Here is a 17,709-nt window from a genome sequence, read left to right on the forward strand (position 1 = left end):
ATTATAATTGGGTGCATTTGCCAATAAGACTGTGCTCGTTAAAGTTTTGTTGGTTTTACTGATTCAAACTGAAGACCAGCAGTGGCATAGTCTATACAGGGTGTTCGGCTACACGTGGGAGAAAATTTAAGGGGATAACCTATTTTAAAGGGTCGAAATTTTCGATTTTCTTTTTTTGCTTTACTCGATAGTAATACTCTTAGAGAATATATTCCTAAAGTTTCAGAGTGAAATTCGAAATATTTCGGAAGTGTTGCGTCTGTTATGCGTCGCACAGTAGGTATACACGCGCCCGGCCGAAAACTGTAAATAATAAAATGCTTTTTTACAAAACAACATTTTTTAAGTTGACGAGAGAGATAGCAAGAAAGCTATTTGACCTGTGGAATTTCACAGGGCTTTTTAGTGTAAAATAATGACCATTCAATTGATAAAAAAATTAAATTAAACTATATTTGCATTTAAACGTCGAAATTTTGTTCTCAAAACTGTAACTTTTCCTTTAAAGTACTACAATTTAGTAAATTTTAGACTTTTTTCTTATTTTTTTAATTCATCGACAATGTAAGTTCATGAAAATTACGAAAAACTTCGGTTTGTTTAATTTGGGCAAAAATTAAAAGCTCTATTTTTCCCGCTATTTCACAATTCGGATATTATTCCGAAATACCCCTAAATTTCTAGAAATATCTAGTTTATTCATCTGTTCGCGAAAATCACCTTTTTCAGCGTCCTGAATCAGGTTCTCCCCTTAAGTGACGATTCTAGACACCAAAATAAGACGAAAATTAAGAAAAATGATATTGCGGTTGAGGCTTTGTTTGTTAGTTATGGGACATTCCGCGCGAAATCGGACACTTTTTGGAGTAACATTTCGGATGTGGCTGAAATTTGAATATGTTGTAGTCTTTAGGGATATATAAACACATCTCGAAGGATTTTTGACAATTTTGAAAAATGTCGATTTTACAGCTGTTTGAAGGTAAGTGCTAACTTTTTTTTCAATAAATTATAACTATGGAAGTAGTAAACGGATGGAGATGAGGTTTACGGCGATTTGTAGAAAAGACATTGAAGTTTTGAGAAAAAATTATTTCAGTTTCAGAAACAAATTTTTTTAACCATTTTTGTGCAATTATTTTAAACAAATGCAGTTTTTTAACAACGGGCGCAATTTTAAAAATGTGAAAAAACAGAATAGAGTTCTATCCTTCCCCTTCATGGTCTAATTGTCAAAAATATAGGCATTTCAAAATTGTATGTACAGATTTAAATGTACAGATTTAATAAAAATTGAAATAACACAATAAAATGAAGAAAAAAACACAAAAAACGAGAAAAAATGAAATTTTAGTGTTTTCACGTAATTGTCTCTAGCTTCGGGGTTTATGCATAGATTTTCTTCAGTAGCACCTTGTTTTCTTCGTAAAAGTGCAGACTCAACGTAAGAACTGAGAAACTGAGCCCATTTTTGCGATTTCGATTTTTCCCGGATGATAAATGAATTGTCTTTGTCAATTTCGGTCGAAAAAAATGACTTTTTCACATATCTCCATCGATTTCACCCGAACTACTGAACCGATCAGAAAATTTTGTCAGGTAAATTTGTTGGTGATTCAATCATCTTTAATTTAAGATAATTTTCGACCATATCGGTCATTCGCAACGCGAGAGATTCACGATTATGTGTGACCACCTTATTGACAGACAGGTAAAAAGTTCACCTGTCGATATCTCGAAAACGTATCTATAGACAACTTTTTAAACCTGATTTTCGGAATCAGCGGGGCATTTTACATAAGAAAAAATAGTGGCATCTGCTGCACAAATCGGCTGTAAACTAGTGCTATTACACTGCACAAAAGGAGGGCAAGAACTGACGCAATATTATTGGAAGAACCATGTTTATTATGCACACATACTTTGTCCTTTTTTCTTTTCTTTTTTTTTGCGAGACAACCCGTGTCCCATCGTGCTTTGCACGCTGTACAATTCTTCAGACACATACTAACATGTTTCATGATATTGTTAAGACAAAAGTAGCAAGGGTGGTTTTACGAATCGTGCCGAGGATTATTCAGATTGGCTAATTCGCAGAACCACCCTGTTGCGTCCGCTGTCCTTGCAGCTGGTATAAAATTGTATATTTACAAAAGAAAAAGTAGGCTTACAATGGTATACATACATGATTTCTTTGCGCACGCAAATCTCAATTCTTGCTCTTCGCGGGGGGAGAAATGCAACGGAGCGTGCTCAACAGAAACCTACGAACCTAAAGTATGAAATTTTGAACAGGACTTTAGTCGAAGCATAATGCTTCATGTCTATCTGCGAAAAGAAATGTTAAATGATGTACTGACTTAATTTATTCACTCTCTATTCTTCATTTACTGACCTCGCATGTGAATATGAAGGGAATGTGTTTGTTATTAATAAACGTATAGTGTCTTCAGTTGTTTAGGTATTAACATACTCGTACAAAACTAGTGAAAATCTATTAAATGAGTACCTACGAATAGAACATACGATTCGTTAAAGAATAATACTTGAAATGAGTTATCAAATCTTTTAGTGAGTAATATAGTAAGTACTAACTTATATTATATGGTGGAAAAACTAAAATTGAACGAAACTGTTGATACATGTATGTATTAAAAAATTTTGGTAATTTTGGTTCTGACTGGAACTTAGATTTCAATCTTTTACAGGTATCTACCAAACTATTTTACATTTCTCTCTAAACAATTTTACACATGGAAAAAATGTTTTTTGATAATGAAATTCAAAATTGTTTAAAACACTTCATTTTGATACATACAGCGCTCTATACTAAACCTCCTATAGCATAACAATCATATTTAATTGCAAGTACATACATTTTTGTTCGATATTTTTCAGTTGATCGCAGGCATTAACATCAAGCACGCTTCGCAAGACTCGAAATCTGTGATTTGAGCGCACCGTTTAAAAAATATAAATGTGTATACTTTTCCATATTAAATATAGTATTATGTACAACATCGCGTATCATTGCGCGTTTGTTTGCTTATAATTAATTAATAATTAATTCATTTATCATACAACAATAGCCTTATGTCGACATCAATTATTCGTGTTTAATTAATCGACTAAAAGCAATTGGCACGAACCGATAATCGTTACAAATTAATTAATCATCCACGAGTACGTATCAAGGATCCTTGGAACTCGCTTCCATTGAATTTTGCATTCTCGTTCGAAAATAGTGATCTATCACAGAATAACGTATTATCATAATAATAACGACGCAAATTTCACGCTGCATGCTCCCAAGCTCGATTTTACATCGTTTACCTAAAATTTTATACAAATGTTTTGTGCCTTTGTAACGTACAAATGCTCTCGTTCCACTGTATTCCGCGAGAAATGCGACGAACATTTCATTTGTTAGTGCTGAAGTCGAGCATTGTGTAACTGGAAACGTTTGTTATGCTGGGATTACACGACACGTGGCTAATAACCTCATCGGTACAGCTTTTTACAATTTCAGGTTTTCATTGGAATCGTATAAATATTAAATACATTTAATCGAGATACAAATTTGTCGAGTATAAATATCCAAAATCGTCGTACTAAAAGATTAAGAGGTTAACTTTAAATGGGATTCACGAAAATTCTGTCTCGAACCAATGATTAAACGTGAACAAATATTTTGTATCGAATAAGTAATTGTATAACAGTTTAGTCTAATGTCGTCTGTTACTGCATTATGTAGAATGATTTTTAATATAATTTAAGATAAATATCTTAAATTATGAAATTTAAATAGTTTTGAAAATAGTTTTTCCATTCTTATGGAAAGGGAGAAAATGTTCCATGGCTTTATAAAAACTATCGTCAGCAAAATACACCTGGTATTATTTTCTGTAAATAAACTATTTTTCATCATTTTATACGTAAATATATTTATCTAGAGATATCTGAAACTGAGGACTTTACAAGACGTTTTGGTATTGTAATGGCTCTTAGTACTTAGCGTCACAAATTAAATTTTTAAATTTATATTAGGAGCCATCGTTCCTGTTTCTGTAAGAATGCTTTCAAAAATACATTATGAGCAATGTGACTGGTGATTGTAGAAGTGAAATATTACAAAGTGACAAGCTAAGCAGAAAGAACATGTGTAGTACTATATAGTGTTCAAGTTACCATTGCCAAAATGGTAGCTGTGAGTAGGTTTAGGTTTATTTTTTTCCTGCAGCTTCTACAATACACTGTAAGATGGCATTTCAAGACATTCACTTATACAGCCCAACGAACAATAGTCTACTTTCTTGTACATACTATTAAACACTTATTAAATACATAAGTCCTTTCTCATACAATTATTTTCTAACTAGCTGTGAGTATTTTGCTGATTAACTGGTGACGTCTCCCTTTGTGACATAAACGGTGACATGGAGTCTCGCAGACTCCTCTTTCCTAATTGGACATTGTCAAGCCTAAATTTATGTTTAAGATATACTGGAGTTATCAGTGACTTTATGACATACTTGAAAAGGTGATTTTGCATGTTTTGTTCAAAAGCACTGAGAGTTTTCTTCATGACACAACATGATATGAAACAAGGTCAATGAAAAGAAGGGAAATATAGGAAAAATAATTCTGCAGGAGTCTTACGGTTAAGGTTAAGGGTTCATCAGCTACCTAAGTAGTTGCATGCTTAATAAAAAAAAATTAGCTGTAATATCCATTCAATTACCTTAATCAGCATTCGAAAATATGCGAATAGCTTGTAAATACAGTTTATTTAACCCTTTCGCGACGGCGTAAAAGTCGATTTTTTTTATTTCATTTTTCGAATGTTCAACCTTTTAGGAATACGTGTTTAAAAGGATTTGTTGAAATTCGTAAAATTCGCGAAGTTATTTTCAGTGCCAGAAAATAATCCTCCCTAGCTATTCATTAATTTAATACTCAAGTTTCATTAAGAAACAGTGTGTAATTATAATTGACATCCACAGAAAACTACGCAAGGGGCAGTGGCGGATTTAACAGGGCAGCTGATGAGCAGTTACCACCTAGGCCCCTGCCCAGAAGGCCCCTGCAGGGTCCCATCTCCAAAAAAAAAATTATAATTAGGTATAGGTATCCAAATACTACATTTTTTTCATACTACTACACTTAGCTCATTTTTAGTAAACTACCTTTTCATTTTCCCCCAAAAATGGGCCTCTCAGAACGTTTGCCACCTGGGCCTTTTTTCTTAAATCCGCCACTGCCTTGCGCAATGCATTTCATCGTACTTGCCATGTAACATTTTCTATCGAATTTATCCCAAGCCTTGTATGCATCATAATCACCAAAAATAGTAACATTCGTAATGCATTAATGTTTCCTTTGCCGAGACAGAATCAATCAGGTAGTTTGAATTGTGGCTTGTAAAAATTTTTATACAAAAAGCTGTATACAGAGAAATATTGCAGTGCCTATCGTAGTATATAACAAAACTTACAGATAGATCGATTTTACATTATGTTTCGTTACGCTGATAATGATCGTGGTATCTACGGAAGCACACTTACACAGACAACGGTATAAATGTCCTAATTACTTATGCGTTACATTGTAAATGTACCGAGAACCTGAGCAAGAAAAGATAATTCACGGAATCGTCGTGACTTTCATTCAACGAAAGCAGTATGAACATTTATACTGGAATCATAATATAACAATAATTAAACGTATGATCTTTCCTACGGGCGATTTCATTGCCTGAATGGTTTAGTCCAGGAGTGTCGAACTTCCCCACTCCGAGAGCCGCACGAGTCGGGCCCCGGGTCAGCCGGTTCCCCCACTTATTTTTCTCCAGGCGTTGCACGAGACCCGGCAGGGAGAGAGTGCGGCACCGGGAGGAGAAATTCATCAGAGTGAAGTAGATGTGGAGGGGGCCGTTCTCCTACGGCTCTGCGGAGCAGGCGGAGAGGAGAAGGAGCCTCTGCGGCTCGGGAGCCGCTAATTCGACACCCCTGGTTTAGTCAATCGCCGAGCATGTACAAACGAAGTATTTTTTTATTAACACGTAATTATTAGTGCTAGTAATGGACAAAAAGTATCTGCACAAAATGATGGTATCACATGGATGATAGAAATTTGATATTTCATTTGGGCCATTATTTGACCTGAAGTTTTTATAATCGAAAGTAGCTAATTTTTTCCAATGCTTGTGAGACTGGTACCAAGTATCTCAGCGATTATTAATTTCGGTTTCTTGCAATTTGAGACAGCGATAGGTACCTATAGGTACATAAATGTTTGGAAAAAATGTACAGCCAGTAAAATGTGTATTCTCAAAATTAATGTAATCACAGTTGTTTGAGCATTTTTTATGACGTTGAAATTTTAATATTATGAGACACTGCGAAACTATTTCGAAGAATTTGATTAGAAATACAATGCGAAGCTCCGTACGATTGTCAAAGGCACTAAAAGAATTAATTTTAACAAAAATTTACCAGGCTAGAGTCGTAAAAACGAATTATAGTCCTTTCTCCCCACTCTGAAATCATTTTCTGCAAATGTAGATTCTTTTGAAGTAATAAACAAAAGTTGTACAATCAGTCACATTATGTACTCTTGAAAATCAATGGGTATCTACGTTACGGTTAGCCCTTTACGCTCTTTAATACCATATTCGTTCTGGATTTTCAAAAATCAACCTCTGCGAATGCGGAAAGGATGGTTTTATCAGCCGAAGATTAAAAACACAGAACATTATGTTCCTTCGTTGCCATGATAGAAGCAGTAATACTTATTATTATCACGAAACATTTGGTCAGTGTTGATTAAAAATTTTATCAAAACCTTTTACCAGTAATATAATAGTATATTACATTGGACAATACTTTTCCTCCAATGCACTTTAAAATATTCCACTTTGCTTTACGTGAGAATAATTCAATACTGATAGCACGGCAGATGCAACATAAAATGTTTATCGAGCTTCGACTCATCGAATACCTACTTAAAAAAATAAAAACTAATGACAATGGTTTCGGATCCAAAGAATTTACTACTGGACGAACATCACTTTCAGAAAAAGGGAAGCATGCGGACTGTGCGGTTTTGTAAGTGAATTCGATTGATCTGGCGACTTCGTAATTATCTGCTGTACGAGAAACACCAATAATACGTTCACGAGTATAGGTATGCACACACATGTATAGCATAGTATATAACAAAGAAATTCGATGGATTGGAAACTGCAGTGGTCTGGTCAATTATTTATCGATCCATCGTGCTTGGTACCCGTGCGTTTTAATTTCCTAAATGTATGACTACGTTTAACGATGTTCTATCGTATTTAGTACATTATAAAACCGCTACAACAGGACAAACATGAAATACCATTATACAGACTCCTATCTTTCTATAATACTCTATTGCGTTTGGCAATTGATTGGCAATTCCCTTAGTTAATATCTTGTTCATCCATCGCAAAGCGTTATAAAAATATTCGTCGGTAATAATATCAGTTATACCTTGCTACAATTTCTTTGATATCCATATTCCCTGGTAGTACACGTCAAGCAGCGTACACCCCACGAATATCTTAACACGTTCGCTGCGGCAGAGTAGGCCAAATTTTGTTTCGAATAAGGAATAATTCCTCAAGATTTTATTCTACGAAAAAAGTATCCCTTCTTCGCAAATAACTTCGTTGTTTCGTGATCTTTCTTCGAATATCATTCGAACCAGAATTTATTCGATATTTTATTCGAAGAAAAACTTACTCGAATAACGGCTATACTTCCGAATGGCCCCAGTGGCCGATCGACGTGAAGTTTGAGGGTAAGGGTGGGGAGGGTGTGTTGACCCAAAATCTAAAACTGATGCTTCGGAAATTTATTAGTTTCCGAGATATTAATAAAAAACTTTTAGTATGTCTGTTAACTTAATCCGACATAACGCATTCCACTTTTCAACTTGTTCCGGGTATTAGTATTACTTGGGGCTAGATTAGTGCGGGGGGCACGCGTGATGTGAGTTTGGGAATTTGAACCAGAAACTTGCGGATGCGCTCCATCCTATTATACAGGGTGGATACCTATTACTCTATTGATAGTCAATACTCTAGGGGGAGGGGGTGATTTTACAGGCCAAAATAAGCCGAAAATATAGAATACAATTTTTTAACATCGCGCTTCGTTTTCGAGAAATTTGGCTTTGAATTTCAGCTAAATACGCGTGCCTTTTAGGCGCTGGAGGGGTGGGGGTGGGGGTGGGGGAGCACGCGGAGGTAAGGGGAACGCGGCCAACTGTCCGCAGAATAAATTGGAGGGGGGAGGATGGATCCCCGTGAGGGCTACGTGTACGCAGTTAAAAAAAAGTTTGTAAAAAAATTAACAATAATTTTTTATTAATATTTCGGAAACTAATAAATACCCGAAGCTATAATTTCAGATTTAGGGTCCACACCCCCTCCCCACCCCTCCCCTGAAACCTTGTGTCGATCGGCCACTGGGGCCATTCGGAAGTATATCCCGAACAACGCCCAACTCTGTCTGTGATAAAGGGCATATCAGGGGTTTAAAACAGTTGTGATATGTTCTTGAAACAGTTATGAAGAATTAATACTCTGGATAACTGTTATATGGAACCGAAATTTCTGACTGGGTTCCCACCTCTCCGGTTTTCGCCCAGAGACTCCGGGTTTTGAAGCAAATCTCCGGACTCCGGTCTTACTAGAAAAATTTCCGGGTTGTAGAAAAAAAGAGATAATAAGAAATTGTGATATTATACAATGGCTCCAATTTTATATACAATAACAGTTATTAATTAAAAAAAACAGATACTTCTAAATTCTGAATTGTTTGAGTTTAAAAGAATTGCACATTTGTTTTTCGGATATGTGGGAACAAATCTTTTTGGCTTTTTCCATCTCCGGGTTTATATTAGAATCTCAGGGTTGGAGTGTGTTGCACTCCGGGATTTATATGGTGATAAGGTGGCAACCCTGGTTATAACCGATTTAATAACGGTTCCAGAACCGTTATAACCGATATAATATCGGTTCTGTAGAACCGTAACCGAAATCGATAGAGTCAGAAATTTCGGTTCCTTATAACAGTTACTCAGAATATCGGTTCTTCACAACTGTTTCAGTCAGAACCGATATAACTGTTTGAAACAGTTATTTTCGGAACAGTTTCAATCCCTGGGGCATATACATCCATTTAGTATCATATTTTTTTATGCAGTGGCGAAACTAACTTTTATATTTATCAACCTTTGTTAGTGAAGCGATGGGGCATACTTTCTGATTTTTTCGAATGCTGTATAGGATACAGGTATGTACCTATACCGAACCGCACACACTGTGGAGCAGTGAAATTAAATTCCACAGCGAACGTGTCAAGCCAGCCATTCCATAAAATTGGGATTGGAAAATGGACCAATCTCTCTGTGAATTCTAGCAGGTGAAGCGTCAAAATCGGCAGAATTTTGACGTCACTTTTACTCCCATGAAAATTTTCATACGCTGCGTTGAATCCTACCGTGAGGATCGGCAGCATGGCTGACGCAAGGTTCGTGGTACCAATGCCCGTCGACGGATCGATAAATGCATTGAATCAGCCGGACGATCTTGTCTCTAATACATGTACAATCAAGCTTTCGCGATCGATACGATCATTTTTAAGAATGTGCGAGCCGTTACACGTACTTAAACGATATACAAACATTTCTCCAAAAATACAGTATGTAGTTAATTTCAGACCCTCTCGGGCTTATTTTCTGTTCTACGAGAAACACGATAGAGAGAATTCATTTGACCCTGCTGACAGCAATCGGTTTCCCTGTCGCTCCTAAACATCTACAATTTGTGCACGCATGTGTCTTTCTCTTTGTCGTAAATACAAAATTAAGTACATGCCTTTAAGCCGGGAATCCACCGGGAAGCTAAGCTACGCTACGGGATGCTACGCTACGCCATGCTACGATTTAAAAAAATTAGCTCGAATACATTCTTACGGGACCGTTTCCACCAGAAGCTAAGCTAAAACATGGCATCGCATAGCATAGCTTAGCTTAGCTTCTCGGTGGATTCCCGGCTTTATATCGTCGAGAAAATCTGACTCTAAGTACTGGAAGTGACGATCGGATCCTCTGGCTCGTTCTCACAGTGTCATCGCTCAACGTTTTCTAACTTCGATTCTAATGTGACTTTATTCTTTACCATTGGCAACGCAGATCATTTACATAGTTCGGTAAAGAATTATGTAAGAAGGTATCTTGTTGTGTAATTTGCTTTTTTTTCAAGCTGCTTTGAGAAGCCTGGATTAGATAGAATTTTCTGGTGTTCTACAGAGTGTTAAAGAAAAGTACTCGAAACTGATATTGACAATGATTGTTCAATAAAAGGAGTGGAAGTTAATTAGTCAGGAATCCAATTAAATATTCAGGATAAAGTTAAATAAACTGAGAATTTAATAAACCTTAAGTTCAATTTTAATTCATGTTTAAATGGTGGCTAATGGATGCACCATGCATTATTTTAACTGAAAACAAATATTTCATTTTACAACGAAGTAAATAAAACGTGGAAAGAAGTTTTATCTCTTAAAAAACTTTTTACCAAATGCTTCACTCAATTTGGAATGGCTGATATACATTTCCTATTACCTGTTATAAATCTGTGAAATTAATAGCCATTTAAATAATTTAAGAGATTCGCATCATGGAATTATTGTTTTCGTAGAACATATCATGCAGAAGCCAAAACCATTTCCTTGCAGTACTGTTTTCTATAGCACTCTCTCAATGCAACTTGCTATTATGTTATCATTAGAATGAAGCTCTATGTTTACTTTTTCATACAGACTTAAATAATTCTTCATGTTCCATAAACTGTACTCTTAAATTTCTAAAAACTGCACGAGATTTTGTTCGATTAAAAACATTTCCTTTGAATATATATATATACTGTTCCTAGTTGATCATTTAGCTGTCCAATTTAACGACATAAACGATGCTTTAAAGTTTAAACACTATTATTTAAACGTTGGCGTCAGTGACAGGAAACGAACGATCTACACGAATTAATCGTCCTCGCGATTTCGCAATCGTCATTTCGATACAATGGAGATAAGTAATAAATATGTATATTACGGATCGTTGAATGATTCTCATGAAAAGTGATATGACTTCTACGAAGATGCGAGTTTCTTGTTCCCACTGACATGTTTTTTGCCCTATCATGAAAAAGGAGGGTCGACAGAAAATGTTCCTCTCTCACCTTCTTCCATCCTTCTTTTCATTTTAGGTAATGTTTAACATTTAACTCTCGTCTCTACTACAGCCCTTGGACGGATGGTTGCCACTCACGACAGTCATTCGATTAGCAACGATGTCATATCAAATCCCAACAAATCGACGAGTAAGTTCAATAATTGCGGAATTACTAGGACTACTCTAATGAATTGCATACTAAGTGATACATAATTATACAGACAAATTTAAGCAATTAATGAAACTCATAGATAGAAATAAAAAGATATTAAACACATGCTCGAAATTTAACCATACAGCTGATATACAAATATGTTTTTTTTTTTGGAAAGAAGAGCCACCTTGTAAATATAGTTTTTATTGTTTCAATATAATCTTCAGCACGTTTTCCCATTAATTTCCACTCTTCCTCTTGTTATAGCTACCAATGAAAATTGATGTAAAATTAGCCCGTATAATTGCACAAACTTACGATTGTGAAAATTGAACACCTCGTGTAATCAAGTAATGGATACAGATTCATTAAGGGTTTTTATAAGATTTAGTAATCTTTAAGTTTGTACTCATAATTCAGGAAAACTCTGTATTCATGTACCTCGAGGTAAGTCAACGAAGAAGCTATGTGTTGACAGTTACGCTTATGGGAAAATTTGGATGTAGGTATGAATGAACATTTGTTACAAAGCGAATAGGATTGCTTCTCAGAAGGATATGATAATCAATTTGTGATTACACAAATAAAAATTACAGAGTGTCTTAAAAATTCAGATTTATACGAAATATCTTATCAAATTTATTATGTATTTCTCTGATTTGAATATCCGAATTTTTGAAAAAAGGAATATCCTTCTATTCCTACTACATATATTCAAACTTGATGTTCCTGAGTTATAAAACTCAATTTTTTAAATATTAATAAATCCAGTCTGGTTGTACATAAAACAAGAAAAATCTGAAGATTTATAAGCTTCAATTTCGAGTTTAGGAATTTTTCTAAAACTTTCCAAAAGAGATAAACTGCAATTATTTTTTTTACTACTTATATATGCTCCAGAAACAGATTGGGGCATTTAAGTTGGGCAATTTAATTATTTATAACGGATAAAAAACGTTACTTTAACTTTCGATTATTTAACGAATAAATTTAATTCTTTTATTCGACGAGAATGTATTCGTCAAATAAAGTTAACCCGGGTTTACATGACGAATAATTTATTTAACTTTCATTCGTTATTCGAAATTTTTATTTAAATAAAAATGTTGCCCCTCTCTGTCCAGAAGTAGTATCTATGGCAGGGCTGCAGAGGGAGCCTTTTTCAGCGCCTAGCGGCGAGCAACCAGCCGTACGCCATTACTAAGGGTAGGGGTCAGTGAGGAGAACTGCAGTAGGATAGGTGTGGGCTCGTAGGCGCGTAGCGTAAGTATATATAGCTGGGTTCCTTGTGGGGCCCCAGGGCAGAGCAAGTCCCGTAATATAATTCGGTGGGGTCATGAAATTTCCAAAACATTTGCTACTGCCGGTATTTTGTATGACTTGACGGTTCGATTTTACTGATAATAAAACATTTATTGCTAATAATACTTATCTTTTCAGCGACACATAAAATAATTAGAAAGTTAATACTATTCAAATAAATAACTCGGACACAAAGAAAATTTACAAGTGCAATGATGAGCACCAGATGCGTACTGTACTGTGCCCCGATGGAAACAAGTCGATCGAGAAACTCTCCGAATATCAGGTCCGAATACTATATCCCTATTGGCCGGCGCGACAACGTCGACGAATACAAAGTAAGCAAACGGGACACGGGCAGTGGGAGCCAATGCGAGCGAAGAACCCATCTTGCCCCTGTGACATTTCAACCGTCTTCTTTCCATCGGGCCACAGGACATATGTATATATTTATTCATGTATCATGTTCTAGTTTTTATAAATGATATACTGATACTTAAAAATTTGTTTTCTTTGTGTCCGAATTATTTATTTGTATAGTACTTTCTAATTATTTTATGTGTCGCTGAAAAGATAAGTATTATTAGCAATAAATGTTTTATTATCAGTAAAATCGAACCGTCAAGTCACACGAAATGCCGGCAGTAGTAAATGTTTTGGAAATTTCATGATCCCACCGAATTATATTGCGGGACCTGCTCTGCACTGTGGCCCCACAAGGAACCCAGCTATATATACTTACGCTACGTGCCTACGAGCCCACACCTATCCTACTCAGAATTAGGAGCGATGGGGCCGCAGTGAATGGAGGGGGAAACACCTACAGGAGCGGTGGTAATGTGTGCGTGACTGACGCAGGCCCAGTGTTTCCCCCTCCATCACTGCGGCCCCATCGCTCCTAACTCTAATCCGACTGCAGTTCTCCTCACTGATTCTACGCTTAGTAACGGCGTTCGGCTGGTTGCTTGCCGCTAGGCGCTGAAAAAGGCTCCCTGTGCAGTCCTGATCTATGGTAAGCAGAAGAAGCATCAAGCGTTCCAAAGAAACATATCCCAATATGACAATTAACATCAATGAACAGATACGTTACTAAATAGAGATGGTTATCATTCACACGATAACCTATGAGGACAGACATTGCTGATGGTATTAACGTTATCAGTGATTTTATGTTCCGCGAATATCATTGCACTTGCATGCATCGAGTTGTTGCAAATCGAAAGTGTCGGTCGAAGTGTGGCAACCCAATGCGAGATACGCATCTTACATTCCTTAAGATATGCAACTTGGACTTAACTACATCACGATAGGTACCTAAACGCGACCATCGATCGTGTCGACGTGGAAACAATCACCGACAATGACTGCCGCAGCAGACACACTCTCGATGATATTTGGAAATCGAAATGTCGCTATATATTTAATTCCGTCAACGTGTTCTCGCGAACCGTCCTAAGATCGTCTAATTCCTTCGAAATGGTCGATACGGCGATTCATATTTACAGTACGTTACGGACCAGAATCCAGACACACGTTACGCCCTTTGAGAAGCTTTTGCGAGGCTACTTCGACCTACTACAGTTTGCTCTACGATACCCCTGCCGCTCTCACATCAAAACATCATTCCCAGACCCACGCCCGTGCCGGCTTCTGAACTCTGAACGTGTACACCATTGTTGAAAACAAGAAACTGTTGACGTTCATCACTGTCCATTCGTTAACTATCCACCCTTTCCAAATAACACCTTTTCTATCTAGGAAACAATGATCGATACGTTTTGATAGTTAATGGATATTGAAAATTAAATACTTTCAGATTTTTTTGAATTCATTTGTTCACGTTAAAGAGTTGCTCCTCTGAGTTTATTATAATATTTATCTTCTCGTCTTCTTTTAGAGCAATCATCGTCTAATCGTTCTGAGAATTTGTTCAAATGTCCCGTCAAATACCTGCCAATTTTCACCACAAGAACTTCAGGTTCTCCTTCCCTTGCACGTGGTTCTCTTCGGAAAGTTTCTATTAAATACAAGTGGAGAAGTTAGAATATACTGCCTACTGTAGAAAAGGTAGTAGCTTCTTCCTACTTTTCTCGCGTTAGTGTAACTTTTCTAGAAATTCGAGATTATTTCCTCAAATAGCTCTGCCACTTAATGGCCATTGCTTTCTTCCAATAAATAAGTATTGTCGAAAAATTGATCATCCCCAGATTGTTGAGACAATGTTGAGCAGGTCTCGTGATGAAGGTCTGCATAAAACCATAAATGAACGTCCATTCCACGTGTTGAAATCAGTCCTTGCCTTTGTCTTTCCCAAGTTTTCCACGAATCAGATGTACGGCTCACAGTTTCACAAGTCGTCGTTATAAAAAAAGGAAACTAAAATTGTATCACTTGCTTCTACGTTATCCTTTGTGAAAAAGCTACCTATACTGTTCTGTCGTTTATCTAAAAACACAACGGCCGCTGCGCTCCTCTAATTGCTGAAGCATTCGTTAAATAGCGCCCTCTCTTTCAAACTGCCATCTACCGGACGAAAACTTTGATCAATCAGATCAATGACTATTCTTCGTTATATTTTCAATCTCTACTTCCACTCTCAGTATTTCCATCGTCCAAGTATCTCACTGTGGTGATACTCCGTGGTGCAGTGCACCTTTTCAAAGTCCCCCTACTAGATCCTAACATTCGCTGACCCCTAAATGCAATTAGGTACTCGAGCATCACATCCCCGATTCTGCGATTCCTTCGTCATCTGCAAGAATATAACAAACATAAATGCAGCTAAAAAGAGATCATCGAAATGGGCGAACTAAATTATAACCATGCTCTATAAGCATACTGTACAAGCTAATTGAAAAACAGTCTGATTAAATGCAGGTGGAGCTTGCAGGATATTAATGGTTTTGTTTGAATTTAAGTAGTTGCGATCTGTGTAAACTTATACCTGTCATGTCAATTTAACGGGCTATTATTAATTGCAAGCAAGTATGCAGGAAGTGAAAGCAATTTAAGGTAATGTATTCTGTATCGTAATAGTTGTGATTAGATGTTAGTGAGTATCGCGTGTGATTCGTTGCTAATGAAATGATCTTTGTAATTACTTATTTGAAATATTTTACTGTACATTATATACAAAGATTTGAAAACACCAATGGTACGTAATAAGCTGAAGAACACATGTAAAAGTAATTTTGCACTATATGTTCACTACATACCAATATGAGAACATGGATGCTTCAAAATTACAAAAATGTGGTTTCATACGGTTTCACCTAATTAGTGGAGACAGTTTCGAAAATAAGTGTTTTTTTTTTTAATATAAGTTGTAACATGTGAAAGTTGCAAGTATTGACATATTTATATACATTTAACCCAAGTTTCATTTCGTAAAATATCAAACATTATAGTTCATAAATGTAAATTAACTGTAATAAAGTAAGACTTTTAATATGCAATACCTTACGTTTTGGCATTTCAAAGGATGTTTGAAATAAAATGTACCCCTTTTTCTATGCAAATTGTGCAATTGAAATTCATTTTTTTAACGTCTTGTACTTTCTTAGATTTTAATGTTAAATTTTTTAATTTTAGAATTTTAGATTTTTAAATTTTCACTTTAGATTTTTTGAAAATGATTTATAATAAAATATTTTGAACTTGATTTTACTTCTTCGAAATTACTAATTGGAGGAAACACGTTTTCGCCTCTCCTTTTATGTAGATTAAAACTGAAGGTTAAAACACTTGTGGTGATTTTCTCAAATCATGTGATGTATTTTGTGTGTGTGTATGTGTTAGATTACGTTAATCATATTTCATACTGCATGCCTCAGTAAGTGTAGTTACCACATGCGACACACTAGATATACGTAACAGGTGAAAGAGAAAAAAAAGCGAGGATCAAAATTACCATCGACGCAGGATTTGCAGTTCGAAGGTCACCTTTCCTTTTCATCTTCAACAGGGCTCTTTGTATTTTCAACCAAGCTTCGATTCTTGCCTGGATTCAAAGGGAAGTACAAGGTTGCAGAAGGAAAGTGATTCGCTACTTATGGATGTAATACAATTTACCAAAAGCACACCTTTACAAAGGGACACAAAACCGAATACATATACCCTTTTTTTTTGTATCAATGTCACTACTACCCGACCATTGCCAGACTATCAATCATAAAGTGAAGATTTACTTTTTAAAGTGTTAATGCTTTTGAGTTTAGTTGTAAAACATGTGTGTACACATATAAAATTTGGATATGGTGCTTTTAAACGTAATTTTAATAATTCGCAACGCTTCGAATTACTAAAATTAGGTATATAAAAATATTTTTAATAAACGTTTCCGAGAAGCTTATGCTGTTTCGAAGCACCTTGGTCCATCACCACTTTCCCAACCGTGAATAACCCATGCACTACTGTTTAATTTCCTGTTCTATTTAAGAATGAAAAAGAACAAATGCATTGACCACCCGAGAAAATAATATAACGAACTATAAGAACCCATTTCTTAGAAATTCGGATACATAATATCTTTTAATCTTTTCGCCATCAACAGCCGCTATAGTGGCCTTCTGCAGACCTACCTCTGTGTACGTATGCACGAATGGCCATTATAGTGGTCGTCCGTCGTGGCTACTGCTGTGTACGAACGCACAACCACTATACAGTAAATATTCGTTACATGTTCACCACTCGGGAGTCTCAGGACTGGGCACGAACATGTGAGGCAGTGAGAGGAACAACGGACTAACCCACATTTTTTTCGAAGTTGAGTTAGTAGTAACAATGTATTCCAATAGGTTCTACTATCACATAAAATAGGGGAAAAAAAATTTTCAATGTGGGTTAGTCCGTTGTTGCTCTCACTGTCTCATACATCGGATGGGGACACGAATTCCAGCTCGGGCTGATTTGTTGATTCAAGCGATACCGTCGAGCCTCGGAGCTCGTGTTTACGTTTCGCCGATAGCAGCAGTCGGCAGTCGAAG

General features: G+C 36.2%; 1 protein-coding gene and 3 long non-coding RNA genes across 9 annotated transcripts in view; 2 read left to right on the plus strand and 2 right to left on the minus strand.

The window, feature by feature from the left end:
- The window catches only part of LOC143378569 (uncharacterized), a 123,903-nt gene that overhangs the window by 66,075 nt on the left and 40,119 nt on the right, over positions 1-17,709 (plus strand). The gene's annotated exons all lie outside the window — the stretch shown is intronic.
- LOC143378560 (uncharacterized) lies at positions 1,888-11,754 on the minus strand. Its single transcript, XR_013088290.1, has 2 exons — positions 6,005-11,754; positions 1,888-5,754 (listed from the first exon to the last, which is right to left on the minus strand). It is a non-coding gene; the product is annotated as an uncharacterized LOC143378560 (long non-coding RNA).
- On the plus strand, positions 12,297-14,134 carry LOC143378571 (uncharacterized). Its single transcript, XR_013088301.1, has 2 exons — positions 12,297-12,548; positions 13,725-14,134. It is a non-coding gene; the product is annotated as an uncharacterized LOC143378571 (long non-coding RNA).
- The window catches only part of Ptp10d (Protein tyrosine phosphatase 10D), a 135,463-nt gene continuing 132,361 nt past the window's right edge, over positions 14,608-17,709 (minus strand). For 5 of the 6 annotated variants that reach the window (XM_076830233.1, XM_076830230.1, XM_076830228.1 and 2 more), the window contains 2 exons: positions 16,635-16,724; positions 14,608-15,476 (listed from right to left, as the gene is read on the minus strand). In XM_076830233.1, coding sequence (XP_076686348.1) covers positions 16,663-16,724 — 62 coding nt within the window. In that variant the 3' untranslated portion in view covers positions 14,608-15,476; positions 16,635-16,662. The remainder of the gene's footprint in view (positions 15,477-16,634; positions 16,725-17,709) is intronic. The other variant, XM_076830232.1, reaches the window with a different exon arrangement.

This window comes from Andrena cerasifolii, chromosome 2 (genome assembly GCF_050908995.1).
Source record: "Andrena cerasifolii isolate SP2316 chromosome 2, iyAndCera1_principal, whole genome shotgun sequence".
Lineage (NCBI taxonomy): Eukaryota > Metazoa > Arthropoda > Insecta > Hymenoptera > Andrenidae > Andrena > Andrena cerasifolii.